This window comes from Asterias rubens, chromosome 11, assembly GCF_902459465.1.
Source record: "Asterias rubens chromosome 11, eAstRub1.3, whole genome shotgun sequence".
Lineage (NCBI taxonomy): Eukaryota > Metazoa > Echinodermata > Asteroidea > Forcipulatida > Asteriidae > Asterias > Asterias rubens.
Genome location: NC_047072.1, coordinates 12737592 through 12763827, shown reverse-complemented (window position 1 = coordinate 12763827; position 26236 = coordinate 12737592). Strand labels below are relative to the sequence as shown.

Genomic DNA, 26236 nt, shown 5'->3' with positions numbered 1-26236 from the left:
TCGTACATGTAGCTCAGTTGGTAGAGCGCCGGCACGTTTATCTGGCGGTCGTTAGATCCGCTCACGTAAATTTGTATTCATTCAACTAAAAAAAAATGTTTTATTTATAAATCAAAAAAATCAAATTGTGAATGACAAGTACCATTCTTTCTCATGGCTTTTTACATACACTTTTTATAAATCGTACAGTTTTATGCTCAAGGGGGCCTTCAAAATAGCTCTCCCGTCTGACCCCTTCATTTTCCCTCCTTCCCTGACTGATCTAAGAATAGCCACTTATACCTTGTTGCATTGATTGCCAATTTCCTGTTGACTCTTGTTTGGGACATACTCTCAAACAAGAAACTGCTACTACATGTACATTACTTGACTTGTGGACACGTCGTTAAATGTCTGTCGCTGTGATAGCATTCCAACTCTATTCTGAATCTCCCCGCGATTCCCGCGGTATTCTCGGGAGACTGCCGCGAGACTACTGTCACGCGGTGATCATTTTGCCATAAACCCGTATTGCTACGTCGCGTCAACAGACGACACAGAGGGCGGCCGAGCTCAGCGTTCTCCGGGTTCTATTTCTATGGTTTTTACATACAATGGACTTTTGCATGTTGTGATGTTGGGATGTGTAACAAAAGGCATTTATTTATATAATGTACTTGTACCTCACTCGGTGCCATCAAACGATCAGTATTCATACAATTAATGGAGAGAGACATTAATCAAAATGTGCTCAGCAAGCGTTAAGTGGATGTGGTTAATTATGATTAAAAATGACACGGTTGCAGAACATGCACAATACAGTCTTTAGTTCAAACACAGAATGAGCTGCTGCATTGTGCTTTAAAGGCAGTGGACACTAATTGGTACTTACTCAAAATAATTATTAGCAATACAACCTTACTTGGTAATGAGTAATGGGGAGAGGTTGATACATGTAGTATAAAACATTGTGAGAAACAGCTCCCTGTGAAGTAACGTAGTTTTCAAGAAAGAAGTATTTTTCCAAAAATTTGATTTTGAGACCTCGGAATTAGAATTTGAGGTCTCCAAATCAAGCATCTGAAAGCACACAACTTTGTGTGACGAGGGAGTTTTTTTTTTTCATTATTATCTCGTAACTTTGATGACCGATTGAGCTCAAATTTTCACAGGTTTGTTATTTTATGCATATTGTTGAGATACAGCAAGTGGGAAGACTCGTCTTTGACAATTTCCAATAGTGTCAAGTGTCTTTAATGATACTGGACACCTTTGGTAATTGTCAAAGACTAGTATTCTCACTTGATGTATCCAACATAATGTAAAACACAACAAATTTGTGAAAATTTGTGCTCAATTGGTCAGAGTAGTTGCAAGAGAATAATGAAAGAAAAATACACCCTTAATTTCCACAAATATGTGTGCTTTCAGATGCCTTTTTAAAAGGCGTCAGGCCTGGGTTCTTTTAATATACTATACTACTTCAGGGGGAGCCTTTTGTAACTAACCTAAGGTTGACATTTGGGTTATTTTGATTTCATTCTCTCTCCACAGACACTGTTGCTTCACGGTAACATCTTGACCACGCTAAGGAGTGTACCGGCTTACTTCCCAACGTCCATTGAAATATTATCCCTGGCTGAGAATGAACTCTCAGATTTGGCAGAGGTAAGGACGTCATTGTCTTTCTTTTCTAGGATACAGTGTAACTGTATGAATGCATTCAAGTAAAATAAGTTGTTTGTCGACGCAATATTTAAAAAAAACGTAATCTATGCCTTTAAAACTGCTACCCCTCTCCCCCCATGTTGATTTCTATTAATGGTTCATTCAATTGAATAAGAAACAAGAAAAAAAGGCTGCGCCATTTTATTTTACAAATTAAGGAAACTACAAAATAAACTATAAATGGGTAAAATAATATGTACATCGATTGACAATACACACACAACCTTTGGTTCAAAAGGTGTGAAAGTGGAACCACCAAGAGATGCGGGGGATTAAAACTGAGAAAAGGGGGTTTAAAGTTGAGTTGAGAGTGTAAAGTGTTTTTGCAAATTTCACCTCGTGGCCTGTTTTTAAAAACACCTCATTTTAACATGTTGCTTGATCACATCGCAGGCCTAGAAATCATTTTACAGTTATAAAACATTTAGGCTGTGACATTGCAATAGGAAGTTTGTGTTGGACATATCCAAGCGCTTTGTAACCTATGGAAAAGGTGCTATATGAATGCTAGCTTATTATTATTATAAGTTCTATACATACATGTACGTTATTATAAGTTCTATACATACGCATGTCTGTCTGTTTTAATAATATCTTAATCGTGTCTGGCCGTATGGTTAGGGTCATACAGAAATGAGCAGCCTCTAAAGGTTAAAAGCCTTTGAATAAGATTAACACGATTTCTTTGGTTGGTTGAGCTCATCTTTGAAGACGCCCTAAGACTCTGCCCACGTTGTCTCAAGGAGATAGTTGGACACTAGCTTATAATGGCTTAGCGTGAATCAAGTCATTATTGAATCTGATGAAGTTGGACGTAGCTGCTTCCTTGATTAAGACCCATAAACGCTGAGTAGTGTCAACACTCCGGGAGGGGGATTATATTTACTCTGACCTCATGAAGTTGAGGGTCATGATTTAAAGGAACACGTTGCCTTGGATCGGACGAGTTGGGGTTTGAGAAGCGTTTGAAACCGTTTGTTATGAAATGCAAATGGTTAGATAGATATGTTAAAAGTATTAAAAGTAGAATATAATAATCCACAAAAGTTTCACTCGAAATTGCACTTTTTTCCTTTTACGTTGCGCACTAACATGGTCGGCCATTTTATGGAGTCAAAATTTTGACTATTTTTTTTAGCTAAGCTGGGCAATCTTGGTGGTCTAGTTGATTAGACATCTGCTCTAGAATGGCAAACATGGCAAAGGTCGTGGGTTCGTGTCCCACCTGAGAAATATTCCTTTGATTTGTTTTCTTCACAAAACTCGGGGAAAGTCTGTACTGAGTATACACGCTTGCAAGTATTAATCTGATTGTGTTTTCACTTCCCGTAGGTATCGTATCTTTCCTGTCTGTCACAACTTCAACAGCTCTCCCTCATGAACAACCCGTGCGTCATAATGTCAACCTCATCCTCAAATTTGTATCCTTTTTATAAATGTCGACAGTGAGGCATCGCATAAAGACCACATTGTTTGACTTGTGTCGAGGGAAAAGAAACCCTGAGGCGTGGGAAGGTACAACCTTATTGATTCAAACTGCAAGGAGATTGAAGTTCAAAAACCTTTTCCACACTGTGTCTCTTATATCCCCGTGATATACAGCCTTGGTGAGGTCCTGGGAGGATTTTACTCCATGGTTAAATGGAAGGTATATACGTCAGGTAGTAACTCTTAAAATTAATGGCAATGAAAACTGTATGATAGAAGCTTTCGGCAGCTTTTCGATAAGAGGCAAATTACAGGCAACCAGTTCCAGGCAACCTCGGAGAAGAAAAGCCATTCACATTTAAACGTTCACATATTATTCTTGGGGATCGTAAGACATCGTTTGTAAAATGACTAATGTGCTACCAAAGTGGTCCTGTCTGTAGGAAGCACTGCAGTTGGTTGCGTACACAAGTTACCCCGTGTGACAAGCCCCAAATGACAACATTTATTATAACATGTGTGAGCCGACCTTATATCAGAATTGGTTTTCGAGTCTTAGATGTCCTGGGCTTTCCAGATTAATCGCTTGTGACTGTTATCGTTCAGTTCTCCCGGATGTCAGTATAATGAATGAGTTTCCTTGACATTAAGAATGCCTGTTCAGCTGTTTTGATTACAGGCCGTACATTGTCAACTGGTGCTTGAGTCTTAAGATGCTAGACGGCCATGTTGTCACCCAGAAAGAAAGGTATGGAAAAATACAGAGTCTACGTGTCTGGCTTGGGGGTACCGGGCCCAATTTCATAGCGCCACTTAACGGTAAGCAAATTTTCGTGCTTACTGTAGCCGAAAAATTTGCTACGGTGCAAGCGTATTTCACAGGTTAGCAGAAAAATTGGGCGGCCATATTGCGTGTTTACCATAGATTTGCATTTGTGACGCCATTTATTTTCGTGTGGTAAGCACCGGAAGGTTAGCACCGGAAGGTTAGCATGCATTTTTCCTGTGCTTCTTGTTTGCAGCGCTATGAAATGGAAATCGCACAGTAAGCACAAAATTGGCCGCTAAGCAGCGCTATGAAACTGGGCCCTGGTTTGTACATGTATATTAACTGGCCTGATACTTCACAGAGGCAACAGAGGCGATTGCTTCCATGCCCCCCTGGGGCCTAATTTCATAAAGCTGTTTAGCAGAACATTACGCTTTGCATATTTCTTTGCTGATGAGCAGGAAATGAGCAGGGTACCAGTCACAGCAATGGTAAATGTATGGTATTTTGGCTGGTAACCTATTTTTTCTGAGCAAGAGTTTTCTGTGCTTAGCAAGTTTTTGTGCTTACAGGCTTTATGATATTGGGCCGAGGGCATAGCGCTGCTTAACGGTAAGCAAATTTGCGTGCTTACTGCCACAGAAAAATTTGCTTAAGCCCTAGCATATTTCACAGGTTAGCAGCGCTATGAAATAGAAATTGCACAATAAACACAAAATCTGCCGCTAAGCAGCGCTATGAAATTGGGCCCTTGTCATTGCATTCTTGCCCTTGAAATGCTCCAGTAGAAATGTACAGTTTCCTCATAGGGTGCCCTTTACCAAGGAGAAAAAGCATTGGTGCCCTTGCCCTTTCAAGAACGAAGTATATAGGCCTGGATTTATAGTAAGCTGGAAAAAGCATTATGGGTTTATGCTTGAGCCTTTAGAGATCCAAGGCCAAATTGCTTCAGCTGCCATTAAAACTGGCTGATTTTGTGCTTACTATCCGCTTTCCATTTCATAGCGCTGCTAACCGTAAGCGCCTGATAAGACATGCTAACCTTCCGGTGTTTACTGTATGAAAATGAATGATGTGACAGTGTAAATTCATGGTGATTGTGCAAGCTGGCCGCCTTATTGTCTTGCTAACATGTGAGATACACTTATACGCTTCAAAGACATTTCTGCTTTAGTTCGCCCCAAAGTTTGCTCATTGTTGAGCAGTGCTATGAAATGGGGCCCTGGTGTTCCATGTTGTCACTCAAAATGCTCTAAAAACTTTTGATTAGTTTCCCCGGGTCGACCAAGGTCTGAACCCTGTGCAATCTAAAAGCAAATTTGACAGCCCAATTTAAACGATGCATTTGTAATTTCTGTGAATTTTCTTGCTAATTAGAATGATGCACTTGCTACTCACAGTTTTTACTCATCACCTGTTAAGTTGAATTTCTTTTTTTTATTTAGACTTGAAAACAATTTTTAATTTCCTGCCGGGATTAGTCTTTTTTAAGACATTGTCTTATTTTAGGAAAGTTTGATCATAATGTATCATTTTCCAGGGTCCAATTGTATAAAGCTGTTAATCAGAAAATACTGCTTGACAAATTTCTTTGCTAAGCGAAAATTTATTGGGGCACCAATCACAATAATGTATATATATATAATGTAGTTTTGCCTGGTAACCTATTTCTGTTAAGCAATACTTTTGTGTGCTCATCAAGTTTTTGTGCTTACCAGTTTTCATGAAACTGGGCCAAGTAGCCATAAGTAAGTCAAGGTTCCGGTTGAGGAAAACAACAACAATTTGGGAATCTTTAGTTTTTGGTTTTTTACATGTAGTTGTGCCATTGAAAACGGAAAAAACAGCATAAAGTCTTGCCGTGCTTTTCTGTTTGTTTTATTATACAATGCCTTATGTGGGTGTCCCTCCAATGTTTCTAAAATTTAAAGGAACATTACAGAATTGGTTTTTGCTAACAAAACAGTTGCTGGCAGTGTAAGCACTTTATGTAATCCACCATATACATAAACTGACAAACCTGTAGAAGTTTGAGATCAATCGGCCATCTGGGTCACGGGAGAATAGTGGAAAAACGATTACAAATTTTGCATTGCATTGATGCCAAAATAAAAATAAATAAAACGCTCAGTGAGCGATAAACTCCAAACGCGAAATTAGATTGTTTATTTCTCATTAAATATGAAGTTTCAGACAGAAATATTTCAAGGGATGTTTTCTACTATCATCAATATTAGACCGTGTAAGTTTTATGTAAATCTGTGATCTTCACGATTTTTGTTTCTTACCAATTCTGTAACATTCCTTTAACAGTACTCTTTTTCTCTTGTACCGATTCCCGTTGGCTCAAATCCTGCTCTAGTAAATATTTATTTAGCCTGTTCAACCCCAAATCATTTTAAATTTATCCGTCGGATTCCCTTGTGGTTTCTGATTTGACCTCTGTATCTTGTTTCCGTTCAATCTCAGTTTGAAAGGGGAGTGGCTGTACAGTCAAGGGAAGGGACGTTCATTCCATCCAGGACAGCATGCCCAGCTTGTGGAGTTTCTCAGCCACACATGCCCTGTCCCAGCTGAGACCGAGGTAAATTACGCTATTGACCGCTTGCACGCTCGTAACCCGCGGCGACTGTCCACGTTCACCACTTTTGGTGGCCAAAAGGTTTAGGTGTAAACGCCGCTTCACCTAAAATGCGCACTTTACTGAATAACGCACAATGACATTGCCCACCAATATGACGCACCCAAGATTATTCTGATGATGACGTCAGGTGAATTGGGTCAATACATTGTAGATGGTATCTTTATGTAAGTGCGTAGATCTCATATCTCAGTTTTGCCAAAAACTGTACCTCACATGAAGTGATCAATGCAAACGTGTTGTGTCTCAGCATATACTTGTTTTGTCTGTACACACATCTCGGCTATTTCTTTACAAAGAAGCAACTCTACTTGCCAGGTAGAGTTGTTCTTAGGGAACTGTCTTGCTTTATTCTACTGCCGAGGAGTAGATAATCGGAGGTTCGGGAGACTTCTCAGTTCTGAAAAGAACTGTCCTGCTTTTTAACTATTACCAGGGCGGATGGTATAGAAATTAGACTGGACTACTACTTTAGCTTATAGGATCGTAATTAACTGTACTGCCGCGGAGTCAGTTCTGAAATTGGTCTCAACGTTTCGACTAGCTTGCTCTAGTCATCGCCAGTCTCCTGAGAAGTCTCCCGAACCTCCGATTATCTACTCCTCGGCAGTAGAATAAAGCAAGACAGTTCCCTAAGAACAACTCTACCTAGCAAGTAGATACACACATGGTGTTACCGCAAACCAAATATACATTGATACCTCACCATGCAATGCCTCAAATCCTACAATTTCAAAATCGCACGTAACCAGTAATGAGATTTTTACACTTCCACAAAGATACGTATAACTCCCTAACGTCACTGCGAATGCAAAACATAAATTTTCTGCATGTTGCAATGCTGTGTGCAAATCATGATGTGGGGCAACAGATCTACGGATCATAGTATGTATTTGCTTTTGTTGTCCCTTGCCCATCTTGGGGTATAATGTTGTCAATGTATTTTGTTTTGTACTGTTATGGCGAATAAAATAATAATAATAATAATAATAATAATTTATGCACTAAAATTAGCCAAGCACAACATAACTATCATAACAGGGTTACCAGTGAAAGCACTATGTCACATGTACAGTTTACGACTGGTATCCTGCTCATTTCTGCCAAGCGTGAGATTGTTCTGCAATATGTTCTGCTTTAAAGCATGCAACTCTATGAAATTGAATTGGGCTCAGGTCGTTATTTTCAGCAGACAGCCCTTACCTCCCTCTATGAGCATCTCTGTACAGTAGGATCTCTCAATCATCACTCATTACTAGAGACAGGCTCGTTCCCTGAGGTCAGCCTTCCTGCCAGTGGTACATTAAGCTTCTAAATCTCTCACAGTGAGGTCTTGTGACACTGAATATATGTCAATATGTTGTTTTGTATGACAGCATTGAAATAAATGTACTATGGTATGAAGGTAACAATAAAAAAATAAAAAAAAAAATAAAAAAATCGAACGAGGAAACGGCAATTATCGGTTGCTTCCACAAACAAAAAATTGACCTAGTTTCAATATCGTGGTCTTTAAAAGTAAGAAAGTTAAACTGATAAAGTTTTAAAGAAAACCAATCCACTTTATTTGTGCTATCATTCATTTATTTGTTGGGCTTTATTATTTAGATATACATGATATAGTATGTTGATATTACATCGTCAACTAATTGTGCAGGGTTCTTTCCAGAATTTTTCAAAACTGTTGGGGCATATTCTGAAATAAATTTATGGAAGTTTGGCCTATTTTGAGTGTTAAGGCAAAATGGTACCAGGGTGTGCTCATCAGGGCCCAATTTCATAGAGCTGCTAAGCACAAAAATTTGCTTAGCATGAAATTTGATAAAAACATGATACCCAACAAAATTTCCATTTGATGCATTTTGTCCGTTACTGATATTCAGCTGTTGTTTGCTTTTCCTGAAAATCACGTGGAAATTTTGTTAGAAATCCTGTTTTTATGAAGGCCAAAATTTCATGCTTAGCAAATTTTTGTGCTTAGCAGCTCTATGAAATTGGCCCCTGGAGGTTGCTATACAAAGGCTTGCCCTGAACCATTTTGAACTAGCAACTGTCTCCATAGTCTGAGGAATTAAATTGTAAGCGGTACATTATAACTAAACGAGTCATTGTACCAGACAATCTTCAAATCTAACTCGCAAATGGCTTATTGAAATGCTGTCCTCTGAATGTTTTTAGTTGATGTTTATCTTTGGTTTTTTTACTGTGCAATCTGGGGCATTCTAAAAGGTTTTATTGGTGTGTTTTTTATGAATTTGAATCCCCTCACCAATTTTGTTGTTTCAGGCAATAGGGAAATGAAAATAAGCATTTCAAATGTTTTAGAATTTACTTGGGGATAGTAAAGCCCCAAATCTTGTGCTCATTTATTCAAAGATATATGTATCTGTATCTGTATAGTTGAGCCGGCAAAAACAAAATTCTAAAGAAACATCACACCAGTTTTGCGTATTGTGTGGATGGGATGGCTTAATTTTTGATGTGAAGATCTTTGAAGATATCTAATGAGTTGCTAGTAATCACACTCCCGGGTAAGGCATTCCAGTCCTTGATGGTGGCCGAAAATAAATATATGATAAATATTTAATTTAATAGCTGCAGACAAAAGAAGATGAGAAACTGGTCAAGATCTTACAGCAGCAGCGTCTTCACCAACAGCAGCTCCAACGCCCTCCCACCATGTCCCACCATCACCATCCTGCCAGTAGTCCTTCCGAAAGATCTCCCCACCAGGGAGGTCCACACCACAGACACTCACCGAGGCAGAGCACTCCTGCCACTGGCAAGAGCTCCGGGAAGAAATCTCCAAAGTCTCCGATGGAAGGAGGGGTCCACTCTGACGCTGTGGCTTCCTCTCCTCAGGGGATGCAGGACACCAGGCAGGTAGGAGGAGTACCAGGGACGGCCTGGGAGTCAACAACAGCGGGGGGACAGCCTGTGCAATTGAACTTCAAACCTGGCGCTATGGAAAGAGAAAACTTGCTCGATATGGTGCTGCAGGATCTAGAAAGTGAGTTCAGTCAGGGATGGGATTTCTCGGTTTTTAACCAGATTTTTTTTTTTTTAACCCCAGGGGTCGGTTTCACACACAAATAGGATTAGTCCTAACTTAGGACTATTCCTAGGTGGTATACACCGGTTCTCGTCTGAGGACTAGGACTAGTCCTAGGTGGTATACACCGGTTCTCGTCTGAGGACTAGGACTAGTCCTAGGTGGTATACACCGGTTCTCGTCTGAGGACTAGGACTATTCCTAGGTGGTATACAAAATGTATGGCTTGTCCCAAGTAAGGACGAGTAACTCGAGTAACTCGTCCTAACTCAAGATTATTCTTAACTCTTTGTGAAATCCACCCCTGGCTCCCCCCAAATATATATATATATTATAATATAGGATTTGAGGCATTGCATGGTGAGGTATGAATGTAAATTTGGTTTGCGGTAACACCATGTGTGTATCTACTTGCCAGGTAGAGTTTGTTCTTAGAGAACTGTCTTGCTTTATTCTACTGCCGCGGAGTAGATAATCGGAGGTTCGGGAGACTTCTCAGTTCTGAAAAGAACTGTCCTGCTTTTTAACTATTACCACAGCGGATGGTATAGAAATTAGACTGGACTACTACTTTAGCTTATAGGATCGTAATTAACTGTACTGCCGCGGAGTCAGTTCTGAAATTGATCTCAACGTTTCGACTAGCTTGCTCTAGTCATCGTCAGGAGACATATATTATAACTTACATCAAATTTATAAGAAAATGAAGATTAAACAATGGAACACCCCAGATTGCAGAGTAGGGCTTTTATAACCAAAGATTGAAATGTATGGAAGCAAGCTTTCGCGCTCGCAAGATTTCACGCTTAAGCTTTCACGCTTTGCGCTCATATAGTTCAGGTTTTTTTTCAACAGCCTATCACATCTCTGATTAGTAGACTAGCTGTCTCAAGGCCATTGTTATATTCCAAGCCTGCCTCACCGATAGCATGGCTGCTTACTGTTGTACACGTAACTAGAAAGAAAAGCGAATTTCTGAAAAAAAACGGGGCATTAGGTGTTGTTTGCGTCACGTCATTCGCTTTGCATTTGCTTTCACTTATGTAATGTGTATGCACTTTTGAAGTGCTTAAGTCTGTGTGCCAAACAAAGCAGATACACATGTTATAACCGATGTTACATCTTGTAACATTTAATTCACTTTGTAAAAACATCCTTGAGACATGTATCAAAGAAAGGAAACTGTCAGGACTGTTAGGGTGTTCTCATTCCAAGATCTTCTTAAATACATGTCGCTTTTGTTTATCCTGGCCGTCTTAGAATGGATTGTTGTCCCTTCCTCTTCCTTCCTCCACATCCCGTACCTGTCCTGTACCCTTTTGTCTAATCCCGCTCCTCTAGTTACCCTGTATTTAAGTTACCTTTTTTTGAAGTCTTACTATCCTTTGTTTTACTTGTATGTATTTGTTTTTGACACTGGCCGAATAAATAATAATAATAATAATAATAATAATAATAATAATAAGTTAGAGTGTAATGTATCTCTTTTAGGGCCATGTCACACGAGTTAATTTACAGGCACCCAGTTCTAGGCAATCTCCAAGTATAAAGGCCATTTACATTTCAATTTTCACCCATTTTTTGTGTGGATTGGATTGTAAGACAATGTTTGAAAAATAACTCATCTACTACGTAAATGGTCCTGTACATTGCAGCATGCACTGCAGTTGGTTGTCTCCAAGGTGCCTATAAAAGTTGCATTGTGTTACTAGGCCCTTAAAGGCAGCGGACACTATTGGTAATTACTCAAAATAATTATTCGCACAAAACCTTTCTTGGTGACGAGTAATGGGGAGAGGTTGATGGTATAAAACATTGTGAGAAATGGCTCCCTCTGAAGTGTCATAGTTTTCAAGAAAGAAGTAATTTTCCACGAATTTGATTTCAAGACCTCAAGTTTAGATCTTGAGGTCTCGAAACGCACACCTTCGTGTGACAAGGGTGTTTTTTCTTTCATTATTATCTCGCAAGTTCGATGACTGACTGAGCTAAAATTTTCACAGGTTTGTTATTTTATGCACATGTTGAGATATGAAGGCTAGTCTTTGACAATTACCAATAGTGTCTACTGTCTTTAAAGTACAATAGGTTCATAAGTCCAGCTGGTTTTAGGATGGATAATTGGTCTCTCATTACTGATGTCTTCAGTAAGTGTTGGGCTCTAATCAAGGATACACCTGTTACAGTACATGTGCCTAAATTTGGTTAGCGGTAACACCATTTGTGTATCTACTTGCCATGTAGATTTTATATGGAAAGGTTTGCGGTAACCCATGTAGTGACTATCTCTAATGAGTTGGGATGGTTCTGTAAAGAATCGTTGGTTTTAACTCGACGTTTCGATCAGTATGCTCTGATCGTCTTCTTGTGAAAGCAGGTAGATTTTGTTCTCTAGACAACTGTCTTGCTTTATATTCTACTACCGTGGAGTAGGTTGTTGGAATTCGGGAGACTTTTCTGTGCAAACTACAAGATTTATCAATGTCAGTTGGAGTTGTGGTCACAATATATGTTAGTTCCTTTTTAGATGAGTGTTTGAGAGAGCCAGTCGTTTTGGTTTTTGGTGATCAGGTGATGATTGACAGAAAGTCACTATTAAAACTTACTGAGATGTTGATTTTTTTTTCAGATGAAGAAACCATGAGTAACACAAGTCAGCTAGCCTCCGAGTCTCAATACTTGCCAGTGTCCACTGCATCCTCCCCGACTAAGGCGATCGACCAGCGACCCTCAACAGCCCCTCCCCATGCCATCCCCTCTCGCGATGTTGACCCAATCCCCGCAGAGGTCAAGCCCCAGCAGCGTCCCTACACAGCATTCACATTCCACAAGGATATGTCACTCTTGTCATCAGGTCAAAAGGACATAGGTCACGACCTCTCCGGGAAACTTGCATCTCCGCAGCCGACCCATAGTACGACAAAGTACGATGAGTATGACAGAAGGCCGATGAAGCCACTTGCTAAGGTTGGGGCTGCAACCAAGAAAGCTAAAGTCCACGTCACCCCTAGCCCGAAGTTGAGTCGGAAACCGCGGGTGGTGCAGGGGAAACACACCAATCCAGCTACTCCAACAGGTACCACACCGATCCGTCACCGATCACCGAGCCGAGAAGTGGGGAAGAAGGACGACACCTTCAGTAGCTCAGAGCTGAAGAGGATCAAGGAGATTGCCAATAGTAGGAGGATGGCTAAGAGTCCGACGGCCACCTCGCCGAAGCAGACTAAGAAGAGAGATAGAAGAGGGGTTACAGTGGAACGAACTGATAGGAAGGCATCCACTGAAGGGGAGGAGGAGAGGAGCATACAGTCTGCTCAGAAGGCTGGTGCTTCTATGATGTGCAATCAGGATGCGGCCAAGAGCCAGCCGAGAATGACCAGCAGGTTTGTATTTGATTTCTTAGTTCTTACGGTTGATTTGTTGCCTTGAAAACCTTTACAAGGAGCTACAACTATTATGACGTTATGTTTGTTCAAATACATGTAAGGTTTGTCTTTGAAGGTTTCTTATTGTGATTTTCTATAAAGACTTGCATTCATAAAAAAAAACAATATTTAAACGAGAAAAGTAGAGTCCATTACATAACATGATCTAAAGAAAACTGGAGGTTTTTTTCTTTTAAATGTTTTTCTTTATTAAAGATGCTATTCATTAGTTATTTAAGACCAACAACTGTTTCATTTAATTTTTTTAATACAATGATTCTGCTTCTTCTTTATTCAGTCAAGACAAGCAGGCCAAGGCAGCCATTACGATTCAAGCTTTCTGGAGAGGTCATAGTGCAAGACGGCGTAACCCGGTAGTCATCGACACCCAGAATGCCATCAGAGTCCAGAGGGTGGACGACCACATCAAGTTTCTCAATACTGAACTGGAAAGGTAACTAGCCTTCCATTGTATGCTAAATAACAACCTCGCTCCCAGGTGTGACTGATCTCGCAGCGCCATTTTTTCCCAGCATGCCTTGCTCGATCATAATCCCTGGAATTTGAGCGCCTATATTTAATCATTTCTACGCGCGTACGCATGTCTTTCGTCTTAAAGAATGTTTTTGTTTTTGTTTTAAAAAAATATGTATTCATGCCATAAAAAATGGCGGGCAAGGTCAATATACAATAAAACTATGCGCGCACACACCTTACATCTAATGCATAAACAATTTCATGAGCCAATCACCGTTGTTTCACAGTACATCCCTTCTGGGGGGTTAGTGACGAGAGGTGTCGATACGGCGCGCTGCCCATGGTAGCGAGGCTGGCTAAATACATTCATGCATGTGTACAAGCAAACGCTATGGCTGGCAAACGCCATAGAATTGTCCACTAGGCAAACGCAGAAAGGGATGTGCATCACGCCACCACAAGCATGTTTTCAGTGAAAACAAGTTTTTCTAACTTGTGAAAACAAATATTGTGTACTCGATGAAAAACAAAACGTAATCTTCAACAACAAAAAGTTGTATCAATAGCCGATTTCCCTTGTTTAGCTTTTTAGCAAAATGCTACGCATTATCTATCAGTTGCTTCTCATCAAATATCACAATTTGTTTTTCAATACTCAGTGTGTGTTATACATGTTTGCTTTACATGTTTGCTAGATGAAATCATTTCCTGTAAACATTGTTTATACCCGTTAATGCTTTATTGGTAATGAAAACAAATTACACGTGTCCTTTTTTTGTTTTTTGTTTTAAGAACGAGGCAGTTATACGAGCAAGAGAAACAGCTGCGTACTCTGCAGATGGAGGCCCTGAAACTTCTTTGGTCCCAGGTATGTTAGAACAATCTTCGAATCGGATTATGAGATTTGTTTTTTGGAGTCAAAGAATAATGTAGATTCAAAGGCAGTGGACACTATTAGTAATTACTCAAAATAATTATTAGCATGAAACCTTACTTGGTAACAAGCAATGGAGAACTGTTGATTGTATAAAACATTGTGAGAAACGGCTCCCTCTGAATTGAGCTCAAATTTTCACAGGTTTGTTATTTTATGCATATGTTGAGATACACCAAGTGAGAAGACTGGTCTTACACAATTACCGATAGTGTCTAATGTCTTTAATAGATGTCGATAATATGATAAAGAACAATAATTGTTGTTTCACCCTTACACCATTGGCTCTGTATACTCAAGATACTTTCCCGAGTTCTGTGAAGAAAATTAATATTAAGGTAAAAAATTAATAGATAAAAACTATTTAGTATAACCAAAATGAATATTCTTTATCCTCGATGCAAATTTAACATCTCTTAACCGCTGCTGAAAAATAGGATTCAAACTGCCTCTAGCTACTTGGCAATCTCGGTGATCTAGTTGGTAAGACGCTGCTCTGGAATAGCAAGGGTCGTGGGTTCAAATCCCACCTGAGTAATATGCCTGTTTTTTTTTTCTTCACAGAACTCAGGAAAGTACATCTGCGCTAACACATAGCTGTATAAAGAAAGCACAAACTAATATTCGTTATCCGTGATGTAAATCTTTCAAACTTTCCCTAATGTTAGAAACTTTCCCATTTTCCTTCACAGGTGAAGACATTACATGATTGGAAACATGACGTAGAGATCACTGAGGAAGGATTCCCCGGTAAGAGACAGATGAAGACTGTTGCTACGTCCCCACTCTTCAAGAAGACCAAGGAGGACAATGAAAAGGTCTTTGTCTTCCCTGAGGAGAGCGAAAGACCAACGACCTCAAATCAGGAAAACCTTCAGCAGCAGGTAAAAATTTGACTTTTTCTTCCACTACCACCCAGAAAGTGGCTTTGGTGAAACTCTACTGTGCGTTCCCACCTGGACTTATATTCCGCGACAATTGCATAGCGTTTTACAGCATGGTCGCAGTAGGTTTACAGCATTAAGCTGTTCCCCCTGGACTTTTTTGTGGCTCTTTTTATTAACCTTGGCTGCGTGGAAGTCTTCCGCAACCTCTTTTCAGCCTGTTAGTTTTACATCACGGTTGCGGCGAGTTGACAGGGAGGGCAGTTAACCATGTGTCTCCTGTGGATTTAATTTTGTCATTCTACAGAAAAGTCGCGGTACTTTAAGCAAAAAAAGTCCATTGGGAACATGGCTTTTGGGTATGATAGTAGTGTAGCCTTGCTACCATGGTAATTGCGCTGTTTTATCGATACCTCTTATCACAAACCCCTGGTAGGGAGGTACCAGGTCTGAAAAACAGCACTGATTGGCTCCCAAAAGTGACTGCTTTGCAGATATGCCTTTTAACAAGTTTTAATCTCTTGAAGGGCACTTAGTTTGCGCTTGTTAAAATGCAAATATTTTGGTGTGATCCCACTTTAAATAAATTATGTTTTATTACATGGTCATCCTGAACTGCATAAAGTTAGACGTATAACAAGCTCAAAGAATAAAGAGGGGACCAGTTGCTCCATGACTTTATTCCTCTTTTGCAGGCTACCTAATATTGTGCGCACATTCAGAGTGGACCGGCCCCCACATCAAACGAGGTCAAACAGGGTTGCTCATCGGTCCTTCATGTCTGTTGCAACCTCGTACATGTAGCAGTGCATTTTCTATTGTTTCATCCTACTTGTATCTCTAACATGTCTTAAGGTGGCAACGATATGACGTCAATGCATCTAATATCTATTTGCTCACATTTGTCAAGAACGGTTGATCTGAAACAAGTCATCAGCCACATGTTTCATTTCAGAAATTTTATTTCTGAAACTTCTTCCCTAGTGAAATTGCTAAACTGAGGGAACTGATCTTTTTGATGATTGTTGTATTATTGCACTTTTTTGAAATTGTGTTTTATATTGGTGTGTTATTTGCTCTGATTTTTTTCCAATTATTAACATGATTTGTCTTGGTATTTGTCCATCTCAAGATTATGATGATGTGATATGATTGTGTTGTTTTTCAGCTGTCCATGTTTATTTATTTGTTTTACTAGGGGAAAGGAGAATTGCGGCAGGAACTATTGATCATCAGATTGAATGACATTTTCTATGTTTAAATTGTTTGTGTGAAATGATTTCATTAATGAAAATGTTGTTTTACTAGGGGAAAGGAGAATTGCGGCATGAACTATCATCAGATTGAATGACACTTTCTATGTTGTTTAAATTGTTTGTTTGAAATGATTTCATTGATGAAAATGTTAACTCTGCTTTTAATTGTGTGTAATAATTTTCTTGTCTTTCATGTTAATTAATTGTGATGTGACTTACAAGTAAATCATGTGTATGCTCATGAGTCGCATTATTTTTTCCTGAAGTTTTGTTTTTGATACTTCTATCTTTGTAACTGTCCTATTTTATTACCTTTTTACATTTTATATTCCCTGTATGTATTTTCCTGTATTTTCGACCTTTGGTCACCATGGGAAATTTGTTTTTCAAAGAATATAAAAACCATCAGGCCTAAAGAATGATTGAACGCAGAAAATATATTGCCTGTTAAATTTCTGCTAAGAAAAAGTGTGCAAGAAATCAGTCGCACTTGGTACACATGACATGGCATTTTGGCTGGTAAGCCATAATTTGGTAAGCGAAACTGTTCAGATTTGTTGTTACTTTCTTTGTGCTTAAGCAGCTCTATGAAATATATGTTTCGATGTTAGGTTGTGAAAACAAGAACCTTTTTCTGTTGCAAACTACTTTCCAACCATTGTGACATAAATGCTAACACGTTATAATGTAAAAGCCAGTGGACACAATTGGTAATTACTCAAAATAATTATTAGCATAAAACCTTAATTGTCAACAAGTAATGGGGAGCTGTTGATAGTACAAAACATTGTGAGAAACGACTCCCTCTGAAGTAACGTAGTTTTCGAGAAAGAAGCAATTTTTCCACGAATTTGATTTAGAGACCTAGATTTTGAAGTCTCGAAATCAAGCATCTGAAAGCACACAACTTTGTGTGACAAGGGTGTTTTTTCTTTCATTATTATCTCGCAACTTCGACGACCGATTGAGCTCAAATTTTCTCAGGTTTGTTATTTTATTCATATGTTGAGATACACCAAGTGAGAAGACTGGTCTTTGACAATTACAAATAGTGTCCAATAGTAACCCTAGCAGAGTCTTTCTCAAAGCCTTATTGTTATTTGTGTTATTTTATTCATTTAGAACCACTTTAGACTTAGAGGTTTTAGCATTGAGTGCCATATTCTTGCAATATTTAATATTATTATTATAACTACTTTTAGTAAAGAGGGGCTCTAGTCTAAGGTCAAATTCAGTTTTGTGAAACACTTATTTTCCAATTGATAGAGTCCTATGAACTGGTCAAAATATTACAAGTCTAACCAGGGCTCAATTTTATGGCGAATTCTTACTGCCGAATTCTGCGCTTACTATCACCATTCTCCTCTTGCAGGGCAAGCGCTGAATTTTTGCGCTAGCTGTGTAAGCGTAGAATGCCTAGTAATGTCGAGAATGCATAATGGCAATGTTTAAAAAAAATTCGCTCTAAAAGAGTATCATGTGAAAAAGGCATTATGACATCACTTTATTGTGAGGTTTCAATTTTCAAATATTTTTTCCACTTTCTATTGGAAACCGAGAGTGTCAAAAAACGTGATTTGTAATTTGACCTTAAAGCATGTAAAGAGACATATTGCCTAGATTATACGTCAGAAACCAACACGGCACACCAATTTGTGGAAGTCAATTTTTTACTTCACAAAATAGCCGACCTTGTTTACATGTAGTTGGCTAAGTAAAAAGAAAACCCATTGCACTTTAGAGGCATATTTGTATGGATCCTACTTTGAAAATATTTTTCTACGGTTTCAAACGCTTTTCATTGACCAACTCGACCTATCCAAGGCAACGTGTCCCTTTAAAACCCCTCTTTATAAGCTTTGTTATTCATACCTACTTGTGCTTTTGTTACGTCCAGGTGAAGAAGTTGCAGGAGTCGATGGATGCCATTGTAAGCCTGATATCCTCAGGAGGATTGAACGATAGTCAAACGTCAGATCAAATCACTCAAATAGCATCTCCATTACGCACACTGACAAGACCACTGGTAGGTTCTGTTATTTTTTTATTTTTTAAACATTCAAAATTCACAGCCAAAGGCTAAATTGTGTTTTAAAAGGCAGAGGACACTATTGGTAATTACTCAAAATAATTATTTGCATAAAACCTTACTTGGTTATGAGTAACGGAGAGCTGTTGATAGTATAAAACATTGTGAGAAACGGCTCCCTCTGAAGTAGCGTAGTTTTCGAGAAAGAAGTAATTTTCCATGAACTTGATTTTGAGACCTCAGAATTAGATTTTGAGGTCTCGAAATCAAGCATCTGAAAGCACACAACTTTTTTCTTCCATTATTATCTTGCAACTTCGACGACCAATTGAGTTGAAATTTTTACAGGTTTGTTATTTTGTGCAAATGTTGAGATACTACCAAGTGTGAAGACTGGTCTTTGACAATTACCAATAGTGTCCAGTGTCTTTAAATACAGAGTTTTATCAAAATAGATTTGCTAAAAAATTCAGAAAAACATAAAGAATTTTCTTGGGTTAAAGGTATTGTATACATTTGGTAATTCGCACCCAGTGTTTGTTTCAATCCTTTTAAGTTGTAGATATATACCATTAATCTAACCTGTGAAAGTTTCATGGCGTTTTGGTAGTGTTTTTGAGATATCTGGTTCTATACATGTACATGTACATCTATACAGATGTGCCAAAAGCCCGGGGATGGATTTGAGAGTTTGATCATTGTATGCCAGTTACGATTATTAATCTAGAATTCTTTGCCGCACTTTCATATTTTCATTGCATCAAAACCTCAAATTTTAAAATTTTCCCTAAAAAAATCATACTAATTTTTCTGTGGCTCTGATTTCCTTCAACAGACTCTTGATCGCCCAGGAGAACTTGAGAAATCTTCTCCAGCTACTAGTATCCCACGTAAACCTCAGAACGTCCGTGTATCTTTGCGCTCCGACACAAGCCTCTCCCTTAATTGGACCCCCTCCTCCATCGTTGATGGATCAGCAGTGTCCAGTGCAGTCAGCTCTGTCCTCGGCTACCGGCTGTACATCAATAAAGACAAGCGCCCTCTGGAGTCCATTGAAGTCCCAACAACCCAAGCAATTCTGGGAGGGCTCTTGCCAGGACTGTACAGGTCAGTTCGTCACAATTACCTACAACCCTGGCCGAGCATGAAATCCTTCCTACTAAAGTTTGACTTAAAGACACTGGACACTATTGGTAATTGTCAAAGACTAGTCCTCACAGTTGGTGTATCTCAACATATGCATAAAATAACAAACCTGTGAAAATTTGAGCTCAATCGGTCGTCGAAGTTGCGAGATATTAATGAAATAAAAATACACCCTTGTCAAACCATGGTCACACGAAGTTGTGTGCTTTAGATGCTTGGTTTCGATACCTCAAATTCTAAATCTGAGGTCTCAAAATCAAATTCGTGGAAAATTACTTTTTTTTCGAAAACTACGTCACTTTAGAGGGAGCTGTTTCTCACTATGTTTTTTACTAATAATCAACCTCTCCCCATTACTCGTAATCAAGTAAGGTTTTATGATAATAATGATTTTGAGTAATTACCAATAGTGTCCAGTGCCTTTACGATTTGTTTGATAAAAATGTTCCTTCTCTTTCCCAAAGACTGAGTATCCTGCCTGCCTGCCTGCCTGGCCAAATCGAACCGGCTCCCAGTTAATGTTGGCTCTCATTGCATGGTCAGCACACCAGCATGAGATAATGACATTGTTTGGGGAACCTAGAGACCATTTTGGCTGGGATTGTATTGCAACTGCATTTTCAAAATCCAAGAAAACTCTACAAATTGGATTCTAGCCCATCTGTTACAAAGCAGATATCTTACTGTCCACTCCAAAATTAGCTATAATAATAGTAATAATAATAATAATAATAATAATAATAATAATAATAATAATAGAACGGCTTTTATTTAGTGCCTTTAACCCCCAAAGGGTCCCAAGGCACTTTACAGATGTTAAACACTTGAGGAAGTCAAGAAAATATTGAAACACTTTAAGATATTATTGAGCTTTGGTGCATTATTTGAGATGTATCTTAACTACTCAAAATCAACTTGTTTTATTATTTGTCCTTTTTAGGTTTACTGTCTGTGCCTTTACATCTATATGTGAATCACAAGCCTCTGACGCTGTAAGTATTGAAATACCTCAGATGAGCAAGTATGCCGATCAAGGCAAGCAGGATCGCATCTTGCACTCGCCACTAGGTACTGATAAGAGCCAAGGAGATGCTTCCATCCTGGATGATGACATCCCCACACAAGATTTGGACTGTAAGGATGCGTTTGATGATACCTTCCGCACAAGTCTACCACCTTCGCCAGAGCCCCCACTTGTGCAGACTCAGATTGATGATTCCCAAATTGAGAATGCCGCAGCCTTCACAGTCGCTCGGGAGATGAGTCTGGCGATAGTAGAGCAAGCCATGAAGACGGCTCTTGATTCGGAAGAATCAGCAGGCGATGCGTCTGTCGGGAATGATCTGCCTCCTCGAGATGATCCAACTGGGGACAGCTCAACAGGAGATGGTAGTAGTCCTGGAGGTGGTAGTCCTGGAGGAAGTAGCTGTCCTGGAGGAAGTAGCTCCCCAGGAGGAAGTAACTCCCCAGGAGAAGGTTCCCTCCCAGGAGGAGGTAATGGTAAAGTACAACAGGATGAAATGACTGACCATACTCCTCCTGAAGGAGAGACATCTGAAGAAGGTCCTACCACCAGCTTAGCTAGCAAGGATGTCCATTCTACAGCAGTAAAGCATGATGCAGCCTTGGTAGACACTGCATTGATTCATCGACAGAACTTACTGATCGAGCATCTAATAGATATGAAAGGCATGTCCCAGGATGCTGTCCTTGTGAACTTGCTCAGCGAAATAGCTCAACAGTCGCCTCATCATGACTTACAGAGGGGTGGAGTTGAAAACTTGCTGTCCTTTCCAACCCACCAGGAAAGCATTCAACAGAACTCCTTATCTGAAACTGTCAAGTTTGAACAGGATATCCGAGCGGCAACAAACGAACAGAGCAGTGCGACGGTAGGCACCAGTGCCTCAAAGGGTGACCAGTGTCTGCCAGGAATCAAAATTGAAGTAACGGCACTAGAACCACAAGAACAGTCAAGTGCCAGTGACATTCAGTCCATGAAGCGACTCACTGTGTCGCCAGCCAAGGGTCAGGGAATTGGTCTACCATCAAGTGGCTTGAAAGCACAGCCTGGCAGACCTGCTGCAGATATACCAGTCCACATTCCTCGAGGAGCCGTAAGAAATCTCATGATTCGGGAGCAAGGCAGCCGCAGCCCCTCGCCTAAGAGGGCATGCAAAACGTCGTCTACAGCCTACGCCAACAGAGATAGGTCCCACTTATCTCAAGTGCTCACCAGCCGACAGCTGAAGCCAAGCAAACTTGCCATAAGCTTTTCAGGGCCATCTTTAGTCAGCGACCTAAAGCAAGGGTTCCCTGACAATGACTTCAACAGGCCAAAGAGTCAAGAGATTGAGGCGTTGAATTTGGAGATGTCCTCGTTGCAATTATCCCAGCAGGAATCTACATGTACGCTGGATGAGAGTAGTTATGACGAAGGCACAGTTGGACTTAATGAGGTGTCGAGAATGAAGGAACCAGGTGATACCTCTCCCACCAATGGCTACAAGGACACGCCTCTCTACTCCTTGCAACCATCCGCATCAGCCGAGCTGATCCAAGACACATCTGATCAGATGCCTTCCCCATACACGGAGGCCCAAGACACAACTCAAGGCCCATCTGCTCTTCCTTCCCCTCCTCCCTCTGCCTCAACTGACCCGACGAAAAAGGACTCCAGGAACAAATCAAGAGCAAAAACACCCTCCTCTAGTAAGACACCCGCCTCCACTAAGGCACCTCAGGAAAACACAAGCCCAGAGTCAACTCGTGAGTCAGCCAGAACCACGGAGAGAAACCCACCGACCCTTGGGTCACCGACTAAGAGCAGACTACCGAGAATGTTCAGTGGAATCCCGGAGTCCAGAGCGAGGTCGGCCTCTCCATCTACCAAGACAGTGGCTCCAAAGAAGAAGACGTCGCCGTTGTTCATCAGTAATAAGAAGACAGATAAGGTAAGGCAATCCAATGTTTTTTTCCAGTGCATACTAGTTACAGTGTGTAGCTGTTTAATACCCTTTTTTTAATACCAATAACAGCTGCATAACTATGATAACACATTGTAGTCAATATGTATTGTCTTAACAAAATTAAAACTAAAAGAAACGTACTATATATGTATAGGATTTGAGGCATTGCATGGTGAGGTATCAATATATATTTGTTTTGCTGTAACACCATGTGTGTGTCTACTTGCCAGGTAGAGTTTGTTCTTAGAGAACTGTCTTTCTTTATTCTACTACCACGGAGAAGATTGTGTTCGGGAGACTTCTAATAATAACACTAGGTATTTTATGGAGACCGAAAACAATGACCAACATAATGAAAGAGATTGGATAAAATCTCGTTAAGAACCATCTTTGAGAATGGTTGTTTATAAGTAAGTAATGAGTGTGCTAGATGAACAGGACTGGAATAAAGCCTAGGTCAACAGCAGCCAAAATACCTTACCCTTGCGACACCCCATCCATTAAATTCTACAAGGTTGCATTGGTTACTGCAGGTTGCAGTACCTCATTAACATTGTATTTGAGTTTGTCACTGTGGAAATAAACTGAAGTGAAATTGTACTAAAGATGGTATCGAACGACACAAGGATTGTCATGAGTGGGTATCTCTAACATCGGTTACTTCTATCTACGCCTACCATAAAAAAGGGCTTGGCTCGATCGGAAGAAATGGGTTAAATTCTTTGATTGAAACAGAGATTGGAAAAAAGTCTTTCAGAGTGACAGAGTAAGATTACATAGACAGGTGGGTTGTGACCCAATTAAAACAATATATATCACTACATGGCTGCAGGGCGTAACTCTGGACAGAAGCATCAACTCTCTGCTGTGGGTTTGGAAACCAATTATAAGTTGAACACCTGGGATTCATTTTCATTGTGCTGATGATTGGGGAGATCTGTTTAAGCACTGAATGGTTTCGCTTAACAGATTCGGGTAACTAGTAAGAGTATATGGGATTTGAGGTATTGCATGTTGAGGTATCGATATATATTTGGTTTGCGGTGATACCGTGCGTGTGTCTTCTTGCCAGGTAGATTTTGTTTTTGAGAGAACAATCTTGCTATATATTCTACTAGTATGGAGTAGATGCTCGGATAGCGGGAGACTTCTCAGTTCTGATGAAAAAACTGTACCTTTTAACAATTTGTACATTGTATTACCTAGGGGGAGGGGGAGTAGAATCGGCTGGGACTACTTTAGTTTATAGAGGAACGTTATTAACTTCACTACCACGGAGTGAGTTCGTTTCAACTAGCTATAGGCCTTTTCAAACTACCTCCATTTTGAACCGCGTTGAAATCTACACCCAGGTCCTCTTCGTTTCAGCCTTGCTTATTTTCGACACGGATCACCAGAGACAAGCAATATTCACAGTGGTCTCTATGTGAACCGGCTAATGCGTGAACCGATTATGGTTCATGCCGAAAAATGCAATTTCGGTCCAGATTGAGTCAACCCTGTCCCTGCCAGGGTTGATTTTAATCCGGCTAGAGCATGCTAACCGGATCAGAGATGGATTGAAATTTTTACAGTGTGAAACGGGTTGAACAAAGTCTCCGGTTCGGAATTCTTCCGACCCCGAGATTTTGGACAGTGTGAAAAGGCCTTTTCTCTCCTCTAGCCTGCTATCGATGACTCCAAATGAGTCTTGTGCCTACAGAAATGTGACAACAATACGGAAAAGTACAACAAAGAATAAGACACTTTGAGAATCCAGTCTTCCCTTCACCCATACAACAATACAATTTTTATTTTCTGTAATTTCCTTCCCAGTGACGATCAAGTCATTATCACACACCCTTTTAACATCAAGGGAACAAGTTAAAACCTGTTCCTTGTGAGACATTTACATCACATTTTAATAATAATGAGGAATACAGCTTAGCAGCCAAAAATAAATCTACATCATACCATCCATACAGACACTGTACATTCAATTGCCTATGGCTGCCATATTTAGTTACTTTACAATGTTTAGAAATTATTTTACATCCAAAATATATATATTTGTTTGTCTGTTCGTCGTCGATATAATATAATTAGTATACTAGTTATCTACTGCTATGATATACTTTATCTGTGTGGTTACAATCTGAGGGTTTGTGACGTACACATTGATGTACACAATTCATTACATGTACCTTTAACAGAGCTGGGCCCAATTTCACAGAGCTGCTAAGCACAAAAAATTGCTTAGCACGAAGTATCTTCCTTGATAAAAACAGGATTACAAACCAAATTTCTGTTTGATGCATATTGCTTGTGACTGGTATTCAGCTGTTGTTTGCTTATCCTGAAAATCACGTGGAAATTTGGTTGGTAATCCTGTTTTTATCAAGGAAGAAATTTCATGCTAAGCAAATTGTTGTGCTTAGCAGCTCTATGAAATTGGACCCTGCTTACTTTATCTGATTCTACACTGTTAAAGTTCCCTGAAAATAAACCAATCTGTCTATGTTCTGATGTATTAAAATCACCTAGCAGTGTGTGGGCAGCTATGCTCCGACTAAGATTGCAACTCTTTTTTTTTAAATAACTGTCACCTTATTTGGACGTCTTTGACATAACTTAAAGCACTCGGACAACATTTGTAATTGTCAAAGGCTAATATCAACACTTTATGTTACCCATCATACATACACACGATATAATAACCTGTGAAAGTTTAAGCAATAGTCAGTCTTCAGAATCACAAGGAATTAGTTAAAACACCAAAACACCACCATAAACTTGTGTATTCATTGTTTTCAAACATCAGATTTTAGACACGCGACTTCAAAACAAGTTTTTGGATTTGTGAGTTCAAAGCTACTCATTTTGCTCTTTTCTCAAAGCCTACTGTGTTGCAGGAGAAAAGATAATTCAGGGAAGTTTTCCCCAGATTCAAGATGTAAGGTTAAGGAATTTTTTTTTTGAACATTTCTAGCTTCAATCTTGATGTTGATTTTACCCTTACACCGATGTGTGTAAGCACTGTATACTCAGTACTTACCCGAGTTCTGTGAACAAAATCACAGGCGTGTAGCTGTTACTCGGGCATGTCGTGTGGGATACGAACTCCCAACCTTTGCTATTCTATATAGTCAGTGTCTTACCACCAACGAGACCATCGAGATTGCCTGGTAGCTAGAGGTAGTTCGAAACAAAAAAATCAATATTCTGTATCCCCGATGTAAATCTAAAATCTATTCACTCTTGCCAATGTTGTATTAAAGGCACCCTTTAAAATTCCTCACTCATCAATTGCAATTTCATGTGCCTTAATTGCGGCGGACTGTTTGTAATTGCGCTGGAAATAAGCAGCCAGATTAATCTTTTCCTCGCTCTCTATCCTGAATCAATCTGAGCATAGCTCAAAATTGAATCCAATGTTGATGAAATTGTCCCGTGTTAATAGCCGGCCGGGTTGGTCTTTCATTGATGTGTGTTAAATCCAAGATGATCAGGGGCCGATTTCACAAAGATCTAAGATTGATC

General features: G+C 39.7%; 1 protein-coding gene across 1 annotated transcript in view; it reads left to right on the top strand.

Moving 5' to 3' along the window:
- The window catches only part of LOC117296720, a 36328-nt gene extending 12390 nt beyond the window's left edge, over nt 1-23938 (top strand). Inside the window, exons 5-17 of the mRNA XM_033779764.1 lie at nt 1534-1647; nt 3040-3128; nt 3800-3883; nt 6374-6488; nt 9141-9555; nt 12227-12980; nt 13321-13476; nt 14292-14367; nt 15126-15317; nt 18471-18599; nt 19438-19709; nt 20689-22702; nt 23924-23938. Coding sequence (XP_033635655.1) covers nt 1534-1647; nt 3040-3128; nt 3800-3883; nt 6374-6488; nt 9141-9555; nt 12227-12980; nt 13321-13476; nt 14292-14367; nt 15126-15317; nt 18471-18599; nt 19438-19709; nt 20689-22702; nt 23924-23938 — 4425 coding nt within the window. The remainder of the gene's footprint in view (nt 1-1533; nt 1648-3039; nt 3129-3799; nt 3884-6373; nt 6489-9140; nt 9556-12226; nt 12981-13320; nt 13477-14291; nt 14368-15125; nt 15318-18470; nt 18600-19437; nt 19710-20688; nt 22703-23923) is intronic.
- The last annotated feature ends 2298 nt before the right edge of the window (nt 23939-26236 follow it).